The sequence below is a fragment of the Polyodon spathula genome, chromosome 6, assembly GCF_017654505.1.
Source record: "Polyodon spathula isolate WHYD16114869_AA chromosome 6, ASM1765450v1, whole genome shotgun sequence".
NCBI classification, from domain to species: domain Eukaryota; kingdom Metazoa; phylum Chordata; class Actinopteri; order Acipenseriformes; family Polyodontidae; genus Polyodon; species Polyodon spathula.
The window spans coordinates 69,323,429-69,348,517 of record NC_054539.1 but is presented as its reverse complement, the minus strand read 5'-3'; the positions used below and the strand labels follow the sequence as shown (position 1 = coordinate 69,348,517).

Here is a 25,089-nt window from a genome sequence, read left to right as displayed (position 1 = left end):
AGCGGGACTGCCTTTCACTACAGCAACTGTTGTCGTTGTGAACACAAAGGTGATTGTTTAGGGAAAACATTTTATTTGCATGTTGGTGGTTTGCACATATCTGAAATAAATAAACCTTGACACGTGTACAGCCAACTGCGTTTACTTTTTTAAACTTCTGGATCTGTGTTCCCCATTTTTTATTTATTCACAGGAAGTATAAGGCCATATAATAATAATAATAATAATAATAATAATAATAATAATACTATTACTGAAGTCGAATATACTGTTGCTCCTCATTTTGTAGTTTAACAATTGTAACTCCTATTATAGGATACAATTCTCTCAGTACTGTATAGGTTTGTACAATATTACAAGAATGCAGTGTAGTCCTTTCATTCGAAGAATTTTTGACACACTTATATTCCTCAATTAAGTACAAAGTAGCATCAAACACAGCAAACTTTAAATAACAGCCTATCATTTTACACCACCCTCAAACTTACAGCAAACTGTTACCCTGGGGCAAACGCAACAGTAAATAAATAGGTCGTTCGTGTCAGTAAGGCTTCAAAGAGTGTGTTGTAAAGGGTCCTTTCCCCCTTAGTGTTTGTGGTGTTCCCATTTGGTTGAGTTTAACAGCTGTAGTCACTGGATTTAAACACAATGTCTCAACCAAAGAACTACAAACAGTCCAGCGTGTCACTAAAACAGAACTGTGTTTCCTTTTCCCAGATTAAGGGATGTTGGTAATGAAACTGAGCTAGTTTGTAACCGCTGTCTGCAATGCAGTTTGCTTAGTGAAGTATCTGCAGCAAGTGTGATGAGTTTACTGTAGTTTGCATCTTGATTGCAGCATTTATAAGGAAGCTAATGTGACCCGTCCAGTCTTTGGAACTTGCTATAAGAAGGAATATCTGGTGGCAAAAGTGCATTTCAAGTCATCCGTAACTGTAAATACACCCCGTCACATAACATGGGGCTATTGCACTAACCAGCATCGCCCAGTGCCTGTGTTTACTAAACACACCTGGAGATTAGACATCAGTCTTAAAGATCTGTGGAGGCCACAGGGTGCTTTCACCAGGATGTGTTGACTGAAATAAAAAGTGAACCTCTGAAGAAGACATCTCTTGATATTCCATCCCATCCTCCCTAAACAAACCACTGGATTAAAGAGCCTTTAGGATGCTGTCTGCTGTATTAGAGTGTGCTGAATTCCAGTGTTGCTCGGTGTAGTAAGCCTGGGTAAAATTCTTCAATGCCTTCCTCTGTGGTTTGCATGGGAATAATCAATACTTTTCCTTGGACTAATCTGGGTCAAGGTGGAATCCTTCACTCTTTGGGAAGGAAGCTCTTCCGTGCCTGAGTGTGTCTCACGGGGCCCTAGGATAATGGGTCAGGTACAAAGTGCAGATTATTTGCTTCTGCCTTCCTTGTTGTTCCATGCGTGCTGGTCTCTTGCAAAGCCAGAGGAGTAGATTATTCAAGTGGGAAGTGTGTTAGCATGTGATTGTTAAAATGTGCAATTCATTCTCGGGGCAGTGATTAGAGTTCACTCTGTACTAACAGATATTTTAGCCCTCCCTTTATAAAATCTAAATTCTGAACAGAAATTCAATCTTGCACTGTGCCAAAAAGGTACTCAAAATATGCAGTATATAATGAAGATTTTTTTTTTTTTTTTAGCAAAGGAATCCTACATGCTGGTACAGGCTGAAACCTAGTTCAGCTTTCAGTGTTTTTTTTGACTCTGCACCTGCAGTGGCCCAGAGTTTAGTTTTAAGCAGTTCTCTTTGTGTTATTTATTGTAGTGAACAGTAGATTAGTCCTCTAAGTATTATGTGAAAAACAATGCATGTTTAAAACAGATGTTTAGTTCCTGGTTGAATCAAAAACATAGATCACTGGGAGTACTTGAGGACCTGGGTGAAAAACAATAAATAAGCCATTTGTTATTGTGTATATTAATCAGACTAATGGTAAGCCTGAGATTTATGGGAGTGATGGTTATAATACACAGGGCATCCAAAGGTATTCCAGTAGTTTGAAAGAAGCTTAGTTTGTGTTTCGTGGATTGTGACAGTAGCAGGTTTCTTCTGTTTTAATCACCTTGTGGTTGGTGTACCACAGTCCCACCTGCCAGGTAAGGGCTGTAGCTGGTGAAAGTTGTATCCAGGGATTTATTAAAGTTGGGTTGATTTCTTGCAGAGTTGCACGTCTTTGTATGTTAAGAGCATTATTGTTCAGTCTATAGTGGCAACCCAGGAATACGCACCTACCTGCATAGCTTCAGGACAAGATTTAAGCATATCTGTCAAATGGCATGCTTAGTGATCAGAGCAACTGTAGACAGAAGGGCTATTCTACACCCTAACCTCCACACCTACTGTAGGGAAAGCCTGCATTGCAGAATGATAAGGAAAGAACTTAGATTGTAATATAAACTACACATACTGGGACATCTATATGTTTGTGCAAGGCTGAGATCTGATAACTGCTGCTACGATTGTATTAATCAGAGGTGTCTGGGATGTGGTTCAGCGTATGCTGTGTATAACGAAGGAGCTGGGAGATCCTTGGTTGTAATACAGGCTTGATTTGCTGGACTGTGCAGTGCTGGTTTGCATTATAGTGCTGCTGTCTTTTTAGTCAGCAGACTCACCCTTTTGTTATCTTGATAGTACTGTGCAGCCTGCTGATTTGTTGCATAATGTTATTTGCTATGCACAGTACCACATGTGTACCATAGCTGCTTCATAATGCCTTTGGGGGATGTGGTGCTTAGAGAGGATAAAGGGTTTGAGTGTTGTACAGGGAAAAAGGCAGCCATCTACTCGTACTGCAGCATAACACTGTTTCAGGGTTAGTGTCACAGACCCTGATTAACACTAATCTTGGACAGCCTTGCCTAAATTAAAGAATTGGTGGTAATAAGAGACAACTAACCCTGACTTAAAATTAAAAAAAATTACTGTTTGCTTGTATTTAGAACATTACATGGAAAATGAAGTTATGAATCCTTCTGGATTTAGTACACTATTTGGATAACTTACAGTAACAAAGCTTAACAAAAAACTGTTGGTGGTTTTCTGTCCTGTTAACTTTTTTTTTTTTTAATGTAGAAACAGCTGTACTTTATAAATCGTTCTGTCCTTTTCAGTTTGATGTCATGCGCTGGAATTGACTCAGAGCAGCAGCAGCTGGTCAGTGTTTCTAGGTTCCTATTTCACTAATGGCTCCAGCTGGTCAGTCCTTTTAAGCTGGTCTCTCTTAAATTGGGGCTACAAAGGAAAATGTTTTGTGTTGCTGTGTCTGTATAAATGTGACAGGTTTATGTGTTTTGGCACCTAATGAGAGTTGCTTGGTAAACCCAACTCTGTCATAAAGCTGACGAGTGTCATCCTTTGTGGGTGTGTTTCTGCTTCAGCTAAGCTTTTAAAAGCATTTCCCTGTTGGCTTCAGTATCCCTATCCCTCACCATTTTATACTTCATTTCTATGGTTTCCTAGCTGTGGTACAACAATAAACTCCAGCTTTGTCCTCTATATTGGTATTCACATACAGTAGCACCCACACTGCTGTGTGTGTCTATCTCTCTCAAGATATTTAGGGCCATGTTTTCATCTCCAGTCTTCAACTCTTGTTTTTTGAAAAAAATAAAATAAAATTGTAGTTAATTAAAATATGGAAAAAACACTTTAACCATGTGGCTGATAGTGTCCCCTAATTGTGTGTGAAGCAAAGAAAGCATGTTAGTCAAAAACTCTTGTAGTGTACTCAGTGTAGTGTTGTGCCTACTGTAAAGTATTAGAAATCAAAAGCCCTACTGTGTACAAGGATCAGGAGATGGAGCTGTGGAAATCATAGTGAATCTATTCAACGGTAAAAAAAGTATTTTCAAATAACTTTTAAACATATATAGTCCTTATAGGGCATTTATCTAATAAAACCTGCTGCACATATTTGGCACACATTCCTCTTTTTATAATCTAAAAACGGTACACAATCTGAAATCTGCATTTGTGCACAGCTCTTGCACGTACGCATGGTATGTTCTAATGTGTGGTAGAAATGACTGGGGGGGTAAGATAACCCACATATCTCATTGCGCTGTGTGCAAAAAAAAAAAAAAAGCTTGGGAAGAGATTCCTGTGTGGTTTGTTGTGTTTTCTGGGGTGTGATAACATCAGCCATGAGGAATTCGGTCCATTTGCTTGCATCTGTTGGGAGAACAGGTGTGGTGGTGGGAGGGAGGGCAGAGCAGTTCAAGTCATGTTAAAGAGAGAATTAAGAAGCAAACCTGAATTTAATTGCTGTGGTAATGCATTCCGAAGTTCATTAACAAGACTCAAGCACACAATTCCTCTTGGCCTGACTCTTCCAGTAAGAAGCTTAATGTTACCGTAATTGTAATTTCGGACTAAAGTGCAGGAAGCATGTTTAATCCCCTCTCTCCTCCCCCGAAGTGAGCCACTCCTGTGTACTTCACTGGCAAGAGTCTGGTTTTGGAATTTAGCAAATGTCAACCTAAGCTGATAGCTGTAGCGATTACTGTTCAGAGGACTGCATATTCAAATAAATCCATTGTTTGGACAACAAAATGAAAAATGGGTCACAAAACAGCTTGTCTGGTATTTTAAAGACAAGGAAGCTTGTGAATTTGTATTTTGCAAAATACATGACGGATAAGTTCTTAGGGATACAGTATGTGGTTTAAGCATTTTGACTTTATGTTGGTAAGAGATCTTTCTTGGAATGAATTAACACCTGTTCAGTGAAGCCGTTGATCCTGGGGCAGCAACCACTGTAGACTGAAACACCAACACATAATTTAGGTGGGAGACATCTGGTTTCACAAGCCATGTTTAGCACAAATCTTGGACTGCCTTGCCTAATATAACTTTAAGTAGCGCAAGGTTAGTGCTAGTCAAGGTATGTGAAGCCAGCCGAATAAGGATAAACTGAAACAAGCTGCCACTGCCCAACGGTATACCAAACAGAATGACGTTTCTGCACTGGAAGGATGCTTCCAACAAAATTGTTTTTTTCATCCACAGCAATTAATCCTATAATAAATATGTCACATTACAGGAGCAAGCTGTGTAACCTGGATTGAAAATGCATTGAAACAAAACTCAATATAATTAACAATAGTGTTTATTCGCTGTGTTTTTTACGCCTGCTGTTTCGCTGCTGTTTTTGTATTCAGATTTGCTTATCAAATATTACAGGCAAGGTGGGGAGGAACTTTTGACTACAGGTTTTCGTTAAGTGCCTGAGTGTAGCTTTTATAAAGTGCATGCCATGATATACCAGTGCCGATTATTAAATATAGACTGAACTACAAAACACAATCACGTATCTAATTGTAGAACATACGCAGGTAAGCAATATTGTATTTACAGCAAATTTAAATGTCTAAAATGGTTTGGTGTCAATCACATATGTTGGTATACGTGTATTTTTCCCCAGTAATGTAAAACACTGTGCTGGCTGACCTTACATCTGCATTTACAGTACCATCTACCTGTGTTTACTGTGTTGTTTATTGAAGAAAATATATAATTGTTTTGATGCATCAAAGTGATTGTGTTTGGTAGTCTTGTTTCAAGATGCCGGTACTCCCCTAGGGTTTTCCGTTGCTCGTTACTATAGGGTGAATCCACATTTATCTCTTTCTTTCTCTTCTTTGGAGCAGTAACCATGCAGCAGCTTGCACCCAATCTATACTGCTTTTAGATTATATCCACATTTAGCAGGACAGGGTGGTGATCGCTCAAGTATGATAAGTTAGTATTCAGTTCAGTAAACGTAGAGTTGGTAATATGTGTTTTAAAAACAATATATTTACTTTAAAGAGCAACCTATTAGCTATCTTAAATAATGGCTTTCTAGTATTATTAATATTCTTTTGTATCATTTTCTGTTTGTCATCTCATCCTGGTAATTTTTTTAAAACAGTTATTCAAGCACTTGTGTGTCCTCAATATAGATCTCATAACCATGTCTACCCTTCTGGTACATCAGGTATACTGGAGTGCAACCAATAACTTGTTCCCCTGCAACACTCTGCCGCTAGTAATTTCTGGCATTTGAGTGTCGAGAGTTTGCAATGTGAACCTAAAACCTTTCGATGAATGCATTTCTATTGAAAAATCAGGAACTCCCTAGGGTGTTTGTGCCGGATAAAAGATTTGCACAAGGAGACCTAAGAGGTCATGTTAATGTCTAAATTAATTCAGGCCTGTACAAATACCCTTCTGAAGTTTGAAGGCTGCTGCAATTTGTTTTCCACTCCATAAAGGAAGACAAAGCACTATGCGAAAATCCAGTCTATTTAGAAGGTCACATGCCACTGATCTGTGCAGCTTGCAGTCCGCTTCTTTAAATAAAAAAGGTGATTTCGTCTTGTGTGTGCTGCCAAAATGTGCATCCCATTGTGGGCTACGTTCAGGCTTGAACTAATGGTTTCGGCTTTTGCCAAAAGCATTTAATACAGATTTACATTTTGTGCAGCATTCTGCTGAATGCTTAATAGTGCTGCTTCTTTATTAAAGTATTTTATTTATTGATTTTCTTCTCTTGTGGTGTTTGAATAAACCGTTTGCTGCTTTTCCTTTTTATTAATTTTCTGTTACCCTCCTAACTCGTGTTTCTGTTGCACCTGTTTGATGGTTTGTTTTGAATGGGTTTATTTAGTGCTGTTGCTTTTGGGTTTTTATGGGTTCACTTAATTGATTTCTTTACACAAGCTGACTGCTTGGTTAATGGGGGTGCACTGACCTCACTTACTCTTTCCAAAGGTTAGTGCAGATGGTTTTACATCCATCACATTGCCTTGTACCCAAATTTGTATAAATATATATATATATATATAATATATATATATATATATATATATATATATATTATATATATATATATATATATATATATAATATATATGTGTGTGTGTGTATGTGTATATATATATATATATAATATATATGTATATGTATATATATATATATATATATATATTAGACCTACATATATATATATGTATATATATAAATATATATTATATATATATATAAATATCCGATATATATTGTTTATAATATTTTATATATCAATATATGGCAATGAAACAATATTAAAAAGTTGGGTAATCCTACTGAACCCTTATTTTGAAAGGCTTATTATAACAAAGGCTGTAAACTACGAGTCCCATACCGTTACTCTGTTTTAGTCCAGTGAACCAGCTGCCACCCCATTAGAGATTCATACTGTTTAAAGAGAAGGCTCAGTCTCTAATACTTAGTACCAATAGACACTGTAACATTTGTTCAAGTGTATCTTTATTATGAAACCTTATTTTATTAAGAAACGTTAGGTCTGTTATGCACACACACACACAAAATATAAGTGCATTATTTAAGAATCTTGACAAAAGCAGAGCACGTCATGAAAACCCTGGTATTTGTGACATGATTGGTGCAGTCGTCGTGTACCTTGAATTAAGAAACTCCTTTGTTATATAAGCTTTAAATGTGGTGTTTTACTGAAAGTTAATTGTAAAAACATGTGTGATTTTTTTTCTTGTATGTTGGAAATACAGAGCATAAAAATGCGGGTTCCGCGTGTTACATTTGGTGTAAATTACAATACAAGAAAAATCTTGATTTATAAATATATGTACATTTAGAATGCATTACTTTTAAATAATTTTATAAAATGTGCATGTTTTGAGTTCTCATCAAATATAAGTATTCCAGTCCAAAATGAGAACATTTTAATTACCTACTCCACCTTCAGGATAACATACAAACTGCAGTTTGTGTTGAAAATGTACATACTTTTCATAATTACTGGAATCCAGTGTTTTACCACTGTCAGATTTTTTATATATTTTATTTTCTTTCTTGTCTCTTCAGTTTTCTCAAAGCGGGAATCTGTTTTACCTGAGCATTTTTCACATTGGTTTCCAACACTGATATGTCGGTTGATTTGAAACGTCGGGTTCACTAAAGTAAAGACGGCGAATAGTAGAGTGTTCTTTGAGTAAAAATGTGTGTAAATCTTGAGACTTACTTGTTATATAAATTCATACCTTGCACGGTTGATAACTAAAGAAATACATGCAATTAAGTCATTTTTAAATTTTGACTGTGTGTGCCCACTTTTGGTACCAAGTGTTTGAAGAATGACCCATAACCGCTGTTTTTGAAGTGTATAACACTGAGTAGAGTTACTGTAGTAAGTTTATCCTAGGACTAAATTCCTGCTGCATCACAAGTGCACTAAATGGGCTTCACCCAGTTCAAAGTGACTTGGATAACGAACTATGCAATTTAGCCTGACTTGGAAGTAAACGTTTTATGCGTAGTTTAGTTCATATACAAGTAGTTGTCTCGGTCGGAAACAGTAAACTTGTTAATCGTCCTGGTTTGCTGTTTTGTGTGTGTGTGTGTGTGTGTGTGTGTGTGTGTGTGTGTGTGTGTGTGTATATATATATATATATATATATATATATATATATATATATATATATATATATATATATATATATATATATATATTTATATTATTATTTTTTTTATTTATGTGCAAAACTGTATCTATGTGTTCAGCAAGTTAGTAGCAGAGTAATGCATTGGGTTGTTTTTAAATTAAAATAAACAGTCGTATGGATTATTTGTTTAATCATTCTGATTTATGTTTACCATATGTTTAAATGGTAATAGCTGATCTATTTTTTAAATCTGGCTTTTTGTACATTTACAGTAACGTGTTGACTAGATGATAATAAAGAAATTAATGAGTTGCAATGCTCTGCAATAAATCACCTGATGTTTCATTTTTAACTGTTCTTGTGTTATTATATTCTGTTATTATAACGGCTTCACAGTGGCTACAGTGTCAGTGAATTGAAGAAAAAAAAAAAGTCCCAGATTTTCACTGTTGAAATCTAGACCGTGTGAGATCTGATAGAAATTTGGTCAGACACCAAAATCCAAGCCAAACTGGACAAAACAAAAATAGTACTGCTTTGTTTAATGGTGGACAGTAGGAGAACCATGCAGAATTGCGAAACTGCATTATTCTCCTACTGCAGGCATTCAATACATGTATTCGTGAAATTACTGAAGTTCTCCTCCAGTGGTTTCTTCCACAGCAATATATAAGAATCTGATGCATGCTATATTAAAAACCGGAGCAATATATCAATAGCTGCCCTCTTTCAATATGCCTTGCAGGATATTGTAAACATCCTGTTCACACACCCTATAAACTAACCAAGTTCACCTGTAAACTGCATTGTGAACACGAACGAACTCAGTCCTAAAAAAATGGAAAAGGTCCAAAAAATAAACAACTTTACCAACCAAACTTGGTCCCTCTGCTCGCATACAAGTGTGAACAGCAAGCACATTGGTAGGCTGTTTCAAACTAAACGAACCACTCCCAGTGTGAATGCAGCCTTGGACTGTAAATATGAGAGTTTTTTGGTTTGTGACCATGTAAGCATATTTTCCTCATCACGAGTTATTAAATTAAACTCCCCATTAAGCTCTTACTTTCACATCCAGGTCCAGTTTAATGCAATAGATTTTACTATTCCCTTTTTAATTTATTTCTTTGTTTATTTGTTTATTTATTTTTAAACAAAAATGACCGTGTTTAAGTATACTGATTGGCTTACCTGTCTGCTGTCCTGTTTACTTACTTCCTTGTTTAACTTGTTCAACACTGCTGCAACTGTTCCACCTTAAGGGAGCTTATTTAACTGTTTTTGTACATGAGGTTGGCACATTGAGATGCATCAACAGCTGCTTTTATGTTTTAAAGGGAAGCTTTATTTCCGATAAATGCATTCAGGCAATTGACTGCCTTCCTTCCTTCCTTCCTCCCTCCCACCATATTTCACTCTATTCCCCATATGCAGCGTATTCCCCATACGCAGTGTTTTCCCCATACGCACTCTTATCAGTCTGTCCTTTTAAATGTTGATGAATTAGGTGAAACGGTTTGTGTGTACAGTAAAGACGCATGCAGTGGTGGATGTGGCTCTAGGTGGTGAAACTGGCATCCGAATGATTCATGTTCCCACTACAGTCAACCCTTTCCTTTTAAAAACAAAACAAAGAAAGAAAGAAACCGCTGCTTCACAGACAGCCCCCAGGCGCAGGACCAAGAGCAGACGCAGGCCCAGACGCAGGCCCTCAGAAATAACAATCGTGTGGATTTGAAAATGGCAATAGAATAAGAATGATTTGCTGGATGTTGCACTCCTGCAGCATTGCACAAAGCTTTATCTCCACCAGCACTTTATGTTTTTGTTAATTGTCAGCTCTGTTGAGGTTTAACACTGAACCTTGAAAAGCGAGATGAAAAGGGAAGTTGGGTATTATATACCTCCAAGTAATGATTTCCTTTTTATTTTTGCTGTCGGAAGCTGAGAGGTTCTAAACCCATGTCGGGAAGCAATAATGACCTTTTAGGTGTGTGCCATGCTTAGGCCTCTGTGTACAGTAGCTACACTTCACACCCAGAGCCTGTATGTTCCCCTGCTGCTGTTTACACACTATATCAAAACGCAGCTCTCTCAAGCCCTTATCACAGGCTAGCACCAATTAATAGGGAAGTGATGTTTGCTGTCACTGAATTAGCATTTGTGCGGCTTGCATTGATTGAAACGACTGGGAATGCATATCTAAAGATATTTCCTCCATGTGTTACAATTATTTTTAACATGTTGAGAAGCACTTCTGTAATTGTGGTGAAACTTGCTTTACACATTAGTTTAGCACAAGTTAATGATTTATTTATATGAAGAGAGTTCAATCTGGGTGTTTCTGGTGAATTGGTCATGTACCTGAGAGCTCACGTTTTATACAGGCGGGTGGGGAAATATGTTGCTGACATACTTGTTGACATGGTAACAGTTGATGAATCGGCTTGCTTTCTATTTGTGATATCAGGGCAGAGGAGACATTTTATAGAAAAAAAACAAACAAAACAAAAGCTTGCCTGGTGCCTCAAACACAGTACACTACTTAAACCTGCCTTCTGGAAAAGGACATTCAATTACCTCGGCAACGGTAGTCGTGTGTGTGTGTGTGTGTGTGTTATATATATATATATGTATGTATATGTATGTGTGTGTGTTATATAACATCTATCTATCTAATATATATCTATCTTGATCTTGATCTTGATTTGGGGCCATAGGCATTTACTGGGGGTCTACAGTAAGTAGACATGCGATATTAAATAATTGATAGACTGTTTTATATCTTGGTCTATGCTGTTAAGCTTTGCTGTGCTGCACATTAGTTATGCTTTGCAGTATGTCTGTGTAACCTGTCAGGGTTTTGAGGTTTGCAGGTTCATGGCTTAATCTGTTTTTATTATTTAGCCTTTGGTGTTTCCTAACTCAATTTCTCTTTCAGGAAGGGTCAGACTCCCTTCATTAACTCGACAGAGTCTCCCTGCTGGTCCACTAATCTCTGCCTGCTGCTCCTCTTTCTGCCTTGCTGTAGGGACAGCCCTGGAAAGGAATACAGATTCCAATGCAATCTCAATGAGAAGCTTTATTCGTAGCCCTGTGATACAGTGCTGAACATTAACTCAGGTACCAGTGGAATCTTAATAAGAAGCTTCATTCGTAGCCCTGTGATACAGTGCTGAACATTATCTCAGATTCCAGTGGAATCTCTATAAGAAGCTTCATTCGTAGCCCTGTGATAGTGCTGAACAGTATCTCAGATTCCAGTGGAATCTCTATAAGAAGCTTCATTCGTAGCCCTGTGATAGTGCTGAACAGTATCTCAGATTCCAGTGGAATCTCTATAAGAAGCTTCATTCGTAGCCCTGTGATACAGTGCTGAACAGTATCTCAGATTCCAGTGGAATCTCTATAAGAAGCTTCATTCGTAGCCCTGTGATACAGTGCTGAACAGTATCTCAGATTCCAGTGGAATCTCTATAAGAAGCTTCATTCGTAGCCCTGTGATACAGTGCTGAACAGTATCTCAGATTCCAGTGGAATCTCTATAAGAAGCTTCATTCGTAGCCCTGTGATACAGTGCTGAACAGTATCTCAGATTCCAGTGGAATCTCTATAAGAAGCTTCATTCGTAGCCCTGTGATACAGTGCTGAACAGTATCTCAGATTCCAGTGGAATCTCAGTAAGAAGCTTCATTCGTAGCCCTGTGATACAGTGCTGAACAGTATCTCAGATTCCAGTGGAATCTCAGTAAGAAGCTTCATTCGTAGCCCTGTGATACAGTGCTGAACAATGTCTCAGATTCCAGTGGAATCTCTATAAGAAGCTTCATTCGTAGCCCTGTGATACAGTGCTGAACAGTGTCTCAGATTCCAGTGGAATCTCAGTAAGAAGCTTCATTCGTAGCCCTGTGATACAGTGCTGAACAGTATCTCAGATTCCAGTGGAATCTCTATAAGAAGCTTCATTCGTAGCCCTGTGATACAGTGCTGAACAGTATCTCAGATTCCAGTGGAATCTCTATAAGAAGCTTCATTCGTAGCCCTGTGATACAGTGCTGAACAGTATCTCAGATTCCAGTGGAATCTCTATAAGAAGCTTCATTCGTAGCCCTGTGATACAGTGCTGAACAGTAACTCCTGCTTGGTGGTGTTTTGACTTGCTTGGAAGACACAGTCTGAAAATTGAATTAATAAACAAGAAACCTCAAACCAAATAGTTTGCCTGTGTGCTCCAGGAATATCGTAGTTACTGTGGGTGCCTGTTTTGTCATGCCACTTGAGGTGAATAATTTAACATTTTCAGTCAGTAGCATTAGTTGCAGTTCAGTATTGTAAGTCAATGAAGGATGTAAGAGAACATGAATTATGAAAGTGCACGCAGTGAAACTTCTTTTTTTCAGTTACTGTGATGCAGTGAAGAGGTTTATTCAAATGGAATAGACTACACAACGTGGCCAACTTTTCTGCACTTTAATTTTGGTAATAGCAGTGTTTTGTATAGTCATATCTCCATTTGTTTTGTTGGTTCAAACTATTATTGTACATCTACATTACACTAGAGTGCAGTAATGGCTTAAAATGTTTTAAACCACCATGTACAAGCTCAAGAAAGTATGCTGTTTAACTTTTTATATTTGAAATATCAAATGTCGCAATCATTCTTACACAGAGTATTACAGTACAGTGCTATATATAATACATACACATATTGTAATTCATTGTCACAGATATGGCTAGAGAGGTGTGTGTGTGTGGGTGGTGACGTCAGACCAGGAAATTAAACCAAAACAATAAAAAGTACTGGGCTAAACTGAACGAACATAGTGCTCAGTTTTTATTACACAATAATAAACAAACACAAACAAAACGCACAAAGGGCTCTCTGGCCAAGGTAAAAATAACACAAACAATTATAAATCTTATTATAAAAACGGGTACCTTGTTCGCTGGCTGGTAGCATTCTTAACTCACTTAAACTCTATTTGTCTGAGCCTGGAGTGGGTCTTTCATACTGTGGCTGGTGCCTTAATTACCTATTAAACAATGACCATATTAACGCTCCAGCCACATTCCCACGAGCTACTCGGGATGGGGATTCAACCCCATCCCCGCCAGCTACACTTTGCGAGACCTCAAACAATAAACAGAGTCAGAAAAAAAAAATATATCTTCATAAAAAATTGAGCGTAACATTGTTTTTTTTTCTTGTCCTATTTACACGTTTAAACTTTTACAGCTCAACTTGCCCTTGGATGATAGCCTGACTACTTAACTGGATGCTTTTGTGATTCAGTCAGTAGACTAAACCTGACCTCCCTGTGCCTCACACTCCCACACAGATGTTGGACAGAATCCAACATTGGGGGGTAGGGGGATGGTGTTAGTCTAAATTTAGCTGTCTGATTTTGTGTGGCTGCCTGAAACGATTCATTCATACAGCTCAGAAAGATGAATTCGGTTTTAGGGACAGTATATGCTGCACATGTCTGTAGCTAAACCAAGTATATAACAGTAAATGAGGTAGAAAAGTATGTGTGCAGAATTTAAAAGGACATTTTTAGTTAATTTATTAATATATGTCCACTTAATTTTGCTGTTAAACATATTGCATACTTTTCACTTTGAACGATGCTCCACGCTAAATAATTGTCATGCATTTTTGTTGTTCTGCAACAACAGAACTGTAACGCAAGGAAACAACGTGGACACTTGTTTTCTTCATGAAGTTTTGCATCATGAGACTGCTCTGCAGGACATGCTGTTTCCTGTGTGCTGTGAGTGGGAGCCTGCCTCTCCCCAGCATGATGCCCGTTGCACTGACAGAGCAGACCAAGCACAGTCAGGTGGTATCAAGGAAGAGGAACAATCTTTTCGTCTTTTTAGAGTAAGAATCTGTTTTAATAGAATCGCTTCAAATCTGAATTTCCACAACCAGGAGGACATTCACTATCTGTTTATTGTTGTATTCTGTTTTTTACAGGAGATACGTGTCTTTAGTTGCTTGAAATGAAGACAGATGCATGTGTTTTATATGTAGAAATAAAACAAAATACAAGTAAACTCCAATTCAATCGTGTGACGCAGGAACACAAATCATAATTTAACACATAATAATTCACTTTAATCATCTTGATCATTTATAACTAGGTATTTAATTGAACATAATCCTGTTGGCGTTCTTGGAATACACCCTACTCCTACTGGTTTATATCGGTCATTATTTTCTCCTACCACAGCAAGATTAAAGCTTGTAGACGATGCACAGGTAAATAAACAGGTCTTTTGTTTCAGTTACAACATACAGAATAACATACTATATTCAGTAGCTGCTCTCACATAGTTTAAAAATAACATGTTCTTTAGAATGCATCCCTTGTAAAAGAATAACAATCAGACAGTCTGTATTGTGTAAAACCAAGTTTTATTGAAATCAATCTAATTAATACAAGTCTTCATTATTGCAAATGAGTGGCAAGCCTCTGGGGAGAATGAGGGTGGACTAACACGTGTGTTTTCAATGCTGTAATGTAACTTTTACAACATTGCATCTTCCCCAAACCATGCAATTGAAATGCACAATGTGTCTTACATAGGCAATCCTCTGGCGTTTCTAAGCTCTTAAGGGCCTATTGCATGCCTTGCTGTTTGTTGCTCTTTTTATAGATATAATACACTCTGATTTTTCTTTTTGTTGTTTTTTTTATCCCTTGAACGAAAAGGCCTAATCACCCCCCCCCTGCCCCCAGTCAATACTTGGTAAAATCACCTTTGGCAGCAATTACAGCTGTCTTTTGGGGTGAGTCTCTACCGTGTTTGCACACCTGGATTGTGCAATATTCACTTATTCTTGGCAAAATTGTTCAAGCTTTGTCAAGTTGGATGGGGATCGTTGGTAGACAGCAATCGTCAAGACTTGCCACAGATTCTCAGTCAGATTCAAGTCCAGGCTTTGACTGGGCCACTCTAGGACATTAATTTTGCCTGTATTTAGCTTCATCCATTTTGCCCTCTACCCTGACAAGCTTCCCAGTCCCTGCAGATGAAAAGCGTCCCCATAGCATTATGCTGCCACCACCATGCTTCACAGTAGGGATGTTGTTACCTGGGTGATGTGCTGTGTTGGGTTTGCGCCAGAATTAACGTTTTGCATTTAGGCCAAATAGTTCAATTTTTGTTTAATCGGACCACAGAATTTTTTGCCACATCTTTTCAGAGTCTCCCACATGCCTTTTTGCAAATTCCAAGCATGGAATGGCTTCATTCCTTCCATACAGGCCAGATTTATGGAGTCTTTGAGCTATTTTTGACAAATGGACAGTTTCTCCCATCTCAGTCATGGAATGCTGTAGGTCTTTCAGAGTTGTCATTGGCCTCTTGGTGGCTTCTCTGACCAGTGCCCTTCTTACCGGGCTGCTCAGTTTGTGAGGACGGCCTGCTCTAAGCAGATTCTGGGTATTGCCATATACCTTCCACTTCTTAATGATCGACTTGACTGTGCTCCAAGGGATATTCAGTGCCTTTGAAATCTTTTTATACCCCTCCCCTGATCTGTGCCTTTCCACAACTTTATCCTGGAGTTGTTTTGAGAGCTCATTGTTCTTCATGGTAGTATCTTTGCTTTGAATGCACTACCCAACTGTGGACCTTACAGAGACGGGTGTATTTAATCTGAAATCATGTGAGCTACTTTTATTACACACAGATGGACTCGATTTAACTTACTGTGTGAATTCTGAAGGCAATTGGTTGTATCTGAGCTTATTTAGGAGTGTCATAGCAAAGGGGGTGAAAACTTATCTAATGAAGACTTTTCAGGTTTTTATCTTTAATTGATTTGTTTTTTCACCCCCCCCCCCTCCCCCCCATTTTTTCACACATTTAAAGTGTTGAGTAGGTTGTGTAAATCAAAGGAAAACAAATCCCATTTAAATGCATCAAGATTTCAAGTTTTAACTCCACAAACTGTGAAAATGTATAAGGGGGGTGAATACTTCCTAAAGGCACTGTATATACAGTACTTCTATAGCAGTGTAAAGATGCACACTCAGAATTATGTCCTTTTGTTCTAGGCACACGTTACACAAATATAACTTTAAGCCCTTAACTAACTCGGTGTCCTTAAGTAATACGTTTTATTAGTGGCAGTACCCATGCATGATTTTCCAGTCTACCAAGTTAAGTGAAGTTACCTAGACCTACAAACAGGTCTGCATTGTTGAAGGTATGCAGTAATGGATACTGACCTATGTTTTAGTTGACATTTTTCTGTATCCCTCTAAAGCTCAGCGAAAGGAAAACGGTTGCTGTAAATCCCTGCAAAGTGTATCGTGTGTGCACGAAACATGTTGGATCACGGCTCCTTTGTGTATCCAGAGGGGGTTGCTAGACATGCTGTCATCAAATTGCTCCATAGTGAGAACAATGAGACGGGGTCAGAGCTGATGTTACAGGCAGCCATCCAGAAAACCGAACAGACCAAGAAAACGCAATCAGACAAATCACTAACCCCACTTCTGCTAGTTCAAAATGGGGGAGGTGTATTGTATATTATATATATAGAGCTTTTGATTTTAGGTTTTAACCAATAAAACACCTTGCAAAATAAAAAAAAACACTGGAAAAACACTGGACATGGTTCCTCACTTCACGTTGACTTGACCCCTTTCCCTGTGGAGAAAAAAAAAATAATAATAATTTTCCCAGTGCGGCTGGGCAATGTCCCTCCTTCCTGACCTGACTCGCATTGATCTGTTCTGTATGCTTTAAACCCACCCAAACTACTGTGTGGCAGCAAATTTTTATTGGAGGATTGTTTGCTTTTCTGAGGATGTGCTTTGGGGTCGGGGTGAGGGGCATACAGCGCCATTTGACACTTGCTAGATGTGTACCTTAGTAATAATGAGTGAACCCTCTCACCTCTTACCAGTGAGGAGGACTGAAGTTCAAAGGGCCGGCCTTCTCTCCTTGGCTGTATGACCAGTAGGGGCTCACAAAATCGCTATGACGTCACCAATGCCCAGATGATCTTCCTCCCCAACCAACGGGAGCACAAAAGGCAATGTCAAGATCGGGCACTCGGCACAAGCAAGCTTTAAATGTTGCCATTGTATTTATTGTTATCTAACTGTCGCAGTGATATGTTATCTAATATGCAAAGTCAGCAGCAAATAAAGGGTTTTAAATAGAAGTCATACAGTAAGAAGCAGTGCGATTTAATCAAGCTTCTTTTTTAGTTTTTGTTTAGGTTGGCTAAAGCCAATCCTTGCAGTACAGTATTTTTTAATCAGCATTTTCAGTGACAGTTAACATTTGGGAAAGGTAAAGAAGGCAGTCAGTTTAGAGTTGGTATATTATTGCTTAAGGCTAATGTGCTTGCTGTGCTTTTTGACTCTTATTGCGAACACTGCATAGCAATAATGTCTTTGGAAGAAACACTAGAATACAGTGGCTCTCAAAAGTATTCACCCCCCCTTGGACTTTTCCCCATTTTATTGTGCTACAACATGGAATCAAAATGGATTTAATTAGGAGTTTCTGCAACTGATCAACACAAAAAAAGTGCATAATGCTAAAGTGAAAAATAAAATCTACAAATAGTTCTTAATTACAAATATAAAACAGAAAATAATTGCATAAGTATTCACCCCTTTGTTATGACACACCTAAATAAGCTCTGGTGCAACCAGTTGTCTTTAGACATCACATAATTAGTTGAATAGAGTCCACCTGTGTGCAGTTAAGGTGTTTCACATGATTTCAGGTTAAATACACCTGTCTCTGGGAGGTCCCACAGTTGGTTATTACATTTCCTAACAAAAACTACATCATGAAGACAAAGGCACATTCAAAGCAAATCCGGAATAAGGGTTTTCAAAAGCACCAATCAGGAGTAGGATATAAGAACATTTCCAAGGCTGAATGTCCCCCAGAGCACAGTAAAGTCCATTATTAAGACATGGAGAGCATATAGCACAACTGTGAATCTGTCTAGAACAGGCCGTCCTCAAAAACTGAGTATCCAGAAGGGCACTAGTCAGGGAGGCCACCAAGAGGTCTATGGCAGCTCTAAAGGAGTTACAGTCTTCCATGGCTGAGCTGGGAGACACTGTGCATACGGCAACAATAGCCCGGGTGCTTCACAAAACTGACCTTTATAGGAGAGTGGCAAAAAGAAAGCCATTTTTGAAAAAAACTCACATCAAATCTCGGGTAGAGTTTGCCAGAAGGCATGTGGGAGACTGAGATCAAGTGGAAGAAGATTCTATTGTCGGAGACCAAAATATCGCTTTTTGGCCTCAACGCTAAGCGCTGTGTTTGGCACAAGCCTAACGCCGCACATCGTGCTGAGAACTCCATCCCTACCGTGAAGCATGGTGGTGGCAGCATCACGTGTTGGGGATGCTTCTCTGCGTCAGGGCCTGGAAACTTGTGGTGATAGAGGGTAAAATGGATGCAACAAAGTACAGAAAAATCCTGGAGGAAAACCTGCTGCAAGAGACCTGGGATGTGGGAGAAGATTAATCTTCCAGCAGGACAATGATCCCAAACATACAGCAAAAGCCACACTGGAGTGGCTTAAAACAAAAAGGTCAATGTCCTGGAGTGGCCCAGTCAAAGCCCGGACCTCAATCCATTTGAGAATATGTGGAAAGAGTTGAAAATTGCTGTTCACCAAAGGTTCCCATACAACTTGACGGAGCTTGAGCAATTTTGCAAAGAAGAATGGGCAAAAATTGCAGTGTCCAGATGTGCAAAGCTGGTAGAGACTTATCCAAATAGACTCATGGCTGTAATTGCTGCCAAAGGTGCCTCTACCAAATATCGACTCAAGGGGGTGAATACTTGTGCAATCAGTTATTTTCTGTTTTGTTTTTCTAATTAATTTAGAATAATTTGTAGATTTTATTTTTCACTTTGACGTTACGACTTTTTTTGTGTTGATCAGTGACAGAACCTCCTAATTAAATCCATTCTGATTCCATGTTGTAGCACAATAAAATGTGGAAAAGTCCAAGGGGGTGAATACTTTTGAGAGCCACTGTACAAGATCAATTTGGACTTTCACTCTTAAAGAGATTCCATAGTTCCTAAGGCAGCTGTGTGCTGCAAGTGAAGGCTGTTAGCAGTAATGCATTCAGGAGATTACTACCAACAAACCATTTATCAAGCACGATTTGAAACTGAAGCAGAATATCGATGGGAGTTGGAATGGCTGAAGTCAGGCAAGAGAAGCATCAAGGCTGATGCATACAGTATATGATATGTGTCTGTGCCCCCCATGGGTCATATCAGTAGTAACAAAAAAACCAAGGGTGAACTATTTTTATTGTATGAATCGCAAGAAAAATAATTGTAAATGAAAGCTCCCTGCATTTTACTGAACATTGTATTGATTCAAGAATGCGTAAAGGCAACAGACTACTGTCCTGGCTTAGATGCTTATAGGATTTGTATTTTTAAACCTGAGAGCCAGATAAGTGCTTTCTTTTTATCCTTTTTTGTTTTGGTTGTTTTACTGGTGGAAACACTTGAAAGGGTTGGTCAGAGATGGAGAATTCCCTTTGTATACAGCGACATGGAGAATTCCCTTTGTATACTGCGACATGGAGAATTCCCTTTGTATACTGCGACATGGAGAATTCCCTTTGTATACTGCGACATGGAGAATTCCCTTTGTATACTGCGACATGGAGAATTCCCTTTGTATACTGCGACATGGAGAATCCCCTTTGTATACTGCGACATGGAGAATCTCCTTTGTATACTGCGACATGGAGAATCTCCTTTGTATACTGCGACATGGAGAATTCTCTTTGTATACTGCGACATGGAGAATTCTCTTTGTATACTGCGACATGGAGAATTCTCTTTGTATACTGCGACATGGAGAATGCCCTTTGTATACTGCGACATGGAGAATGCCCTTTGTATACGTCGACATGGAGAATTCCCTTTGTATACGTCGACATGGAGAATTCCCTTTGTATACGTTGACATATAGAATTCTCTTTGTATACGACGACATAGTGAATTCTCTTTGTATACTGCGACAGCCCATACTCTTGCAGCACGATTAACTTTTTCGGACCGTACCGTACCGTGTTTTCAAGCTGTTCTCTACAGTACAGGGCATGCTGAATGGGTTTAGAATGGCATGTTTTTGTATCGTTATGATTCAACCCACAGTTTTTTGTTTCTTGGTTTAAGTAATGTAGTAATGTTTGTTTTATGTGTTTTTAGCACACACTGTTCAACAGAGTACTGATACAGAGGTTTCCATGATTTATACTTTTCAAGCGTTGGTTATTTCATGCCAAATTACATACAGTAAGTGGCCTAAACTGACAGATTTGGATTACATTTGTGTCAAACTTTGGGTGGGGTTATTAGTGAATCATATGGTGCTATTTTGGTTTATCTTAAAATTTGGTGTCATAAGTTATTTTTTGGATCCTAAGTATGTTTTGGTAGATGTTCTGGCATTCATGAAACTGCGAAAAACAGTGCAATATCAAAATGTATTTAATTAACAAAACATTCTTTAAATGACTCCTGGGTAAAGCTTTAAATAGGACGCCTTATGTACTGTATATAAAATGTGCCTTATTCAATGTGTCAGTCCTGTAAGACATTAATATAATCTAAGATCAACTCAAAGTAATGAAACTTGTTTTCCTGCCTTTTTTTTGTAACACGTCTCTACTTGTAATAAAATAGTTTGATTCTGAAGCAGCGCAGATTGCTGAATTAATTATAATCTTGAATGCAAGGTAGGAAAATGTCCGTATGTATGCCCTTGCTGATTGGTGCAGTAGTCATTTTCAGGGAGAATGAAAAGGAGCAGATCTGCCTCGCCTGTGATGGAGGTGTTGGTTTGTTGCTATGGTTACACAGGCCTTCAGAGAACGGGTCTTCCCTTTTGAAATCACGCTCACATTAGTTATTTAAACATGCTAAAATATGTACAGTAGTGCTTTGCTGTTATGGAAAAAAGGGTGCCTTTTATGTTAGACCTGAGACTCTTTTGAATGTCTTTTAAAATGAACACCTTTCCAATTTCTCGATCACTCGCTAGGCTTCATTCTTTGAAAGACAACAAATAAATAAGGGTTGCTCGTACTGATCGTTTCAGCTTCCAGCAGAGTATAGATCAGCCATAAAGGCATCACTTTTTCAAAGACAACACATTTTCAAAAGGTTTTGCCATGCATATTTTCTGGTGTGTGTCCTCATAGTGTAGTACAATACAAAAACAAAGTAATAGTACAACCCTTGTAATGCTTTTGTTAATGTTTAATTGAAAGGCAATGTACTTGAAATGTTCACGTATTTTTTTGATGCAGTAATAAGCTGTTCTGTAGTGACGGGGTCTAGGAACTCCTGTCATGGTAGGTTAAGGTCAGGCCTCCTGTCAAGGGAGTGTAGCCTCTGGTCTCAACCCTGTCACTTAGAAGCCTGGGTGATCCTGCGCTCAGCCACAATTTAATATATATAATGTGCATTTGTCAAATAGCCGTATAACAATACACTAAGTTATGATACAATATGTACCACAGTATGCAGGTCAAAATACCGTACATATTGCAATGCTGGCGTGCTACTTTGTGGAATGTGTAATAAGAAAAAATATCCTTCATAGTGTATTGTTTTGTTGAAAGACAAGAGCTAATGGGCAGGAAGAGCCAGTTTTTGTACCACTACAGGGATGGAGATAAGACTCTTGCATAGCAGTTCAACCATTCCAGATTTTACTACAAGCTTCATTAGCCATAGTGTATAGGTAACAATCTCAGCTGTGTCTTTTTAAACTCGTAGTAAAACCAGGAATGAGTCAAACAGCTATGGAATGGGAATCTTATTTCCATCCCTGCAACTATCAAGAAGATTAACAACAAGGTAAACAATACACACGTTTTTGTTGTTGTAAAGGCAGTATCTTGATTCATTGATACACAGTGATGCTACAATACTAACCATATCCTATTCCAAGGGTCTCTAACCCTGGTCCTGGAGAGCCCCAGATCCTTAGCTTTTATAGGTGTCTTGTCATCAATGGCTAAAGATCTGGCTCATCTGTTAATCCTGACTAATTAAGCCAATAATTGATGCTATTAAGTAACTGAGCTCGGTTGAAACGAAAACCAGAAGACCCTATAGCTCTCCAGGACTATGGTTGGAGACCCCTGCCCTATTCTGTCTTGGTCTTCTTTTGTTGACTACTGCCATGTTTCATTGCTCTACAGCACAGTTTTCCCCAGCATTTCTGTGAGCTGGTCAAGACACACACAGTGTCACTGACAGGCAAATAAACTTCTTGTTGGAATGACTGAACAAACACCCATCTGTCTATTCTAAGTTTATAACAGGCTGCTTATCTCATGCATTGTAAAGAAAATCCCCAAATGTGTTTGTTCTCTATTACTGAAAGCACATAGCTCCTGCTTTAACAATGTACTCGTTCACTTTCTTCCAGGCGCTAGATGTTGACAGAGGTGTCCTGTACAAAATGAAGAAGTCCGTCAAAGCAATTTACACGTCTGGCATGGGTAAGTGGCAGGGATCTTCTAGCATTTCGGTGCTTGCACCCTTTGGTCCTGCAGCATGAGTACAGGATTGTACAAGAATTACATGGGATAGACCCATTCAAATAATGGCATTAGTAATGGATTGGGTTTCAGACAGCTAGCAGTCTGCAGCATGTATCAAACAGGATAGGAAGCAATAGGAGTCAGGAGGGAGAGGATTGAATGGCTTAACGACTTGGTGGGTTGCGGTCCTTTCTTAGCTGTCACATTCTTGGAATAGCTATCTGTATACCTGTTACAACAGGCTTGTTCTGTAGATGCTATGACAATGATTAGTATTGATACTCCTGCCTAGTATTGCTGCTTTAGGGTGAGTTGCACAATAGCATGGAGAGAATGTGGCGTGCCAAAGACAAGTCAAGGGAGTATTCTGGTATCCACCATACTCTTACAAGCTTATTTACATCTACAAACAATATAGCGCAGGGACACCCAAACTTTATTCCATGGGCCAGGCACTTCCTAAAGACTTACTTCATTTGGTCTGGGAAGAATTTTTACTCGTACCTGCAGAACCTCTAATCCAAGTTATTGAGTGTTTCAGAATATGGGGATGTATGGATGAACCTGTTACAATTGTAACACAGTTTTGTATCGACACTGACCAATTAATGGTAATACTTTTAATGTTAAAATACTGAGTTAGAAACCATCAAAGCAAGACTAACACAACTGTGTATCATTTTTAACGGTCACACATTATTTCATGTGACATGAAATATGCACAAAAGTCTGTTCTAAAAAAACTAGCAGTAGAACATGATTGCATCAATGTATCATTTTGTTGGTTACTCTTTCCACTGTACTCTAGGTTATTTTGAAGGAAGTATGTTGGATTGTGTCAGAATTAGTTTTCTTCAGAAAGGGCAGTTGACCCACTTGCGTTTTTCAGTGAAAAACAATACTGCCATGAAAGAGTTTCTTTTTTTTTTTTTAGCAACAGTGCTACTTTTGTTCTCTGTGCAGCTGCTTTTTGTGGCTGTAGTGTCCAGTGACAGCTGGTTACGAAGTGAGCTGCTGGTTTAAAGTTGTGTGCTGTCCTGTTGGGGTGGGAGGGGTGACGGCTTTAGTGTCAGAAGGCAGCTTTTCCTAAATGATCCTGCAGTGCTATAGTAACATGATCCAAAAAGTTCACCAACTTCTTGCTTGTTTCCCCAAATAGCCTCCCTCTTTTCTTGTATTGTAGGGCACCACTGCGACAACTATAATGGTTATTCACCATAAGTGACTCCAAATAAATGAAAATCTTCTGGGGGCTGAATTTTTTTTTTTTTTTGACTGGCAGCTGTTTTGAGTTTAAATTTTTTTGAGTACATTGTGTAGGGCTCTTCTGAATTTACATTAGTTACAAAATACTCCAACTGTAAAGTGTGAAAGCTGGTGACTTCCACCCTCTTATTTATCTGTTACAGTAGTTTACCAAAGGGGGGGGGGGGGGGGGGGGGGGGGGGGGGGGGGGGTGTAGTGAACATTAACTTTTAAAGTCACTAACATGATGATAATACCTCATGGCTTTTTCCATGCATTATTTATGTATTCCTTGTTTTTAACAATAACGTTTGGTACACGGCCACACCTCTGCTGTGCTAAACCTGAATAACGTTTTCCAGCTCGCTCCTCTTTCCATGTCAGCTGCTGCTGCTATGCAGCGATTTTGCTGCTTCGTCTGCAGTTTTACTGTTTCACAGACTTGATTCACAGATTTAAAGCATTGCAACAACATTCACCGCTGGTGAAATCGCATATCCTGTTGTCATGATACTTTATTTAGACTTTCATAAGCAGATGTTTCTGGCAAGCCAAATTTGTCATTTAGAGGTATCTCAAATTACTTTATAGACGCAGTAGATGCCGGTTATTAACAACCCTGATAAAGACAACTTTTGGTTATTAACAATATTTTCACGGTAACCAATCCCATCCCATTGACTTTAATGTTAATGGATTTTGGGTATTAGCAACTGCACGTCGCTTAATGACAACTTTTTTTATTTTTTATTTCTATGACTACGGCACGCACACGAT

At 38.6% G+C, this 25,089-nt stretch overlaps 1 protein-coding gene across 7 annotated transcripts in view; it reads left to right on the top strand.

The window, feature by feature from the left end:
• The window catches only part of LOC121317540 (arf-GAP with SH3 domain, ANK repeat and PH domain-containing protein 2-like), a 73,081-nt gene that overhangs the window by 1,669 nt on the left and 46,323 nt on the right, over positions 1-25,089 (top strand). For all 7 annotated transcript variants that reach the window (XM_041253575.1, XM_041253581.1, XM_041253580.1 and 4 more), the window contains exon 2: positions 22,953-23,025. In XM_041253575.1, coding sequence (XP_041109509.1) covers positions 22,953-23,025 — 73 coding nt within the window. The remainder of the gene's footprint in view (positions 1-22,952; positions 23,026-25,089) is intronic.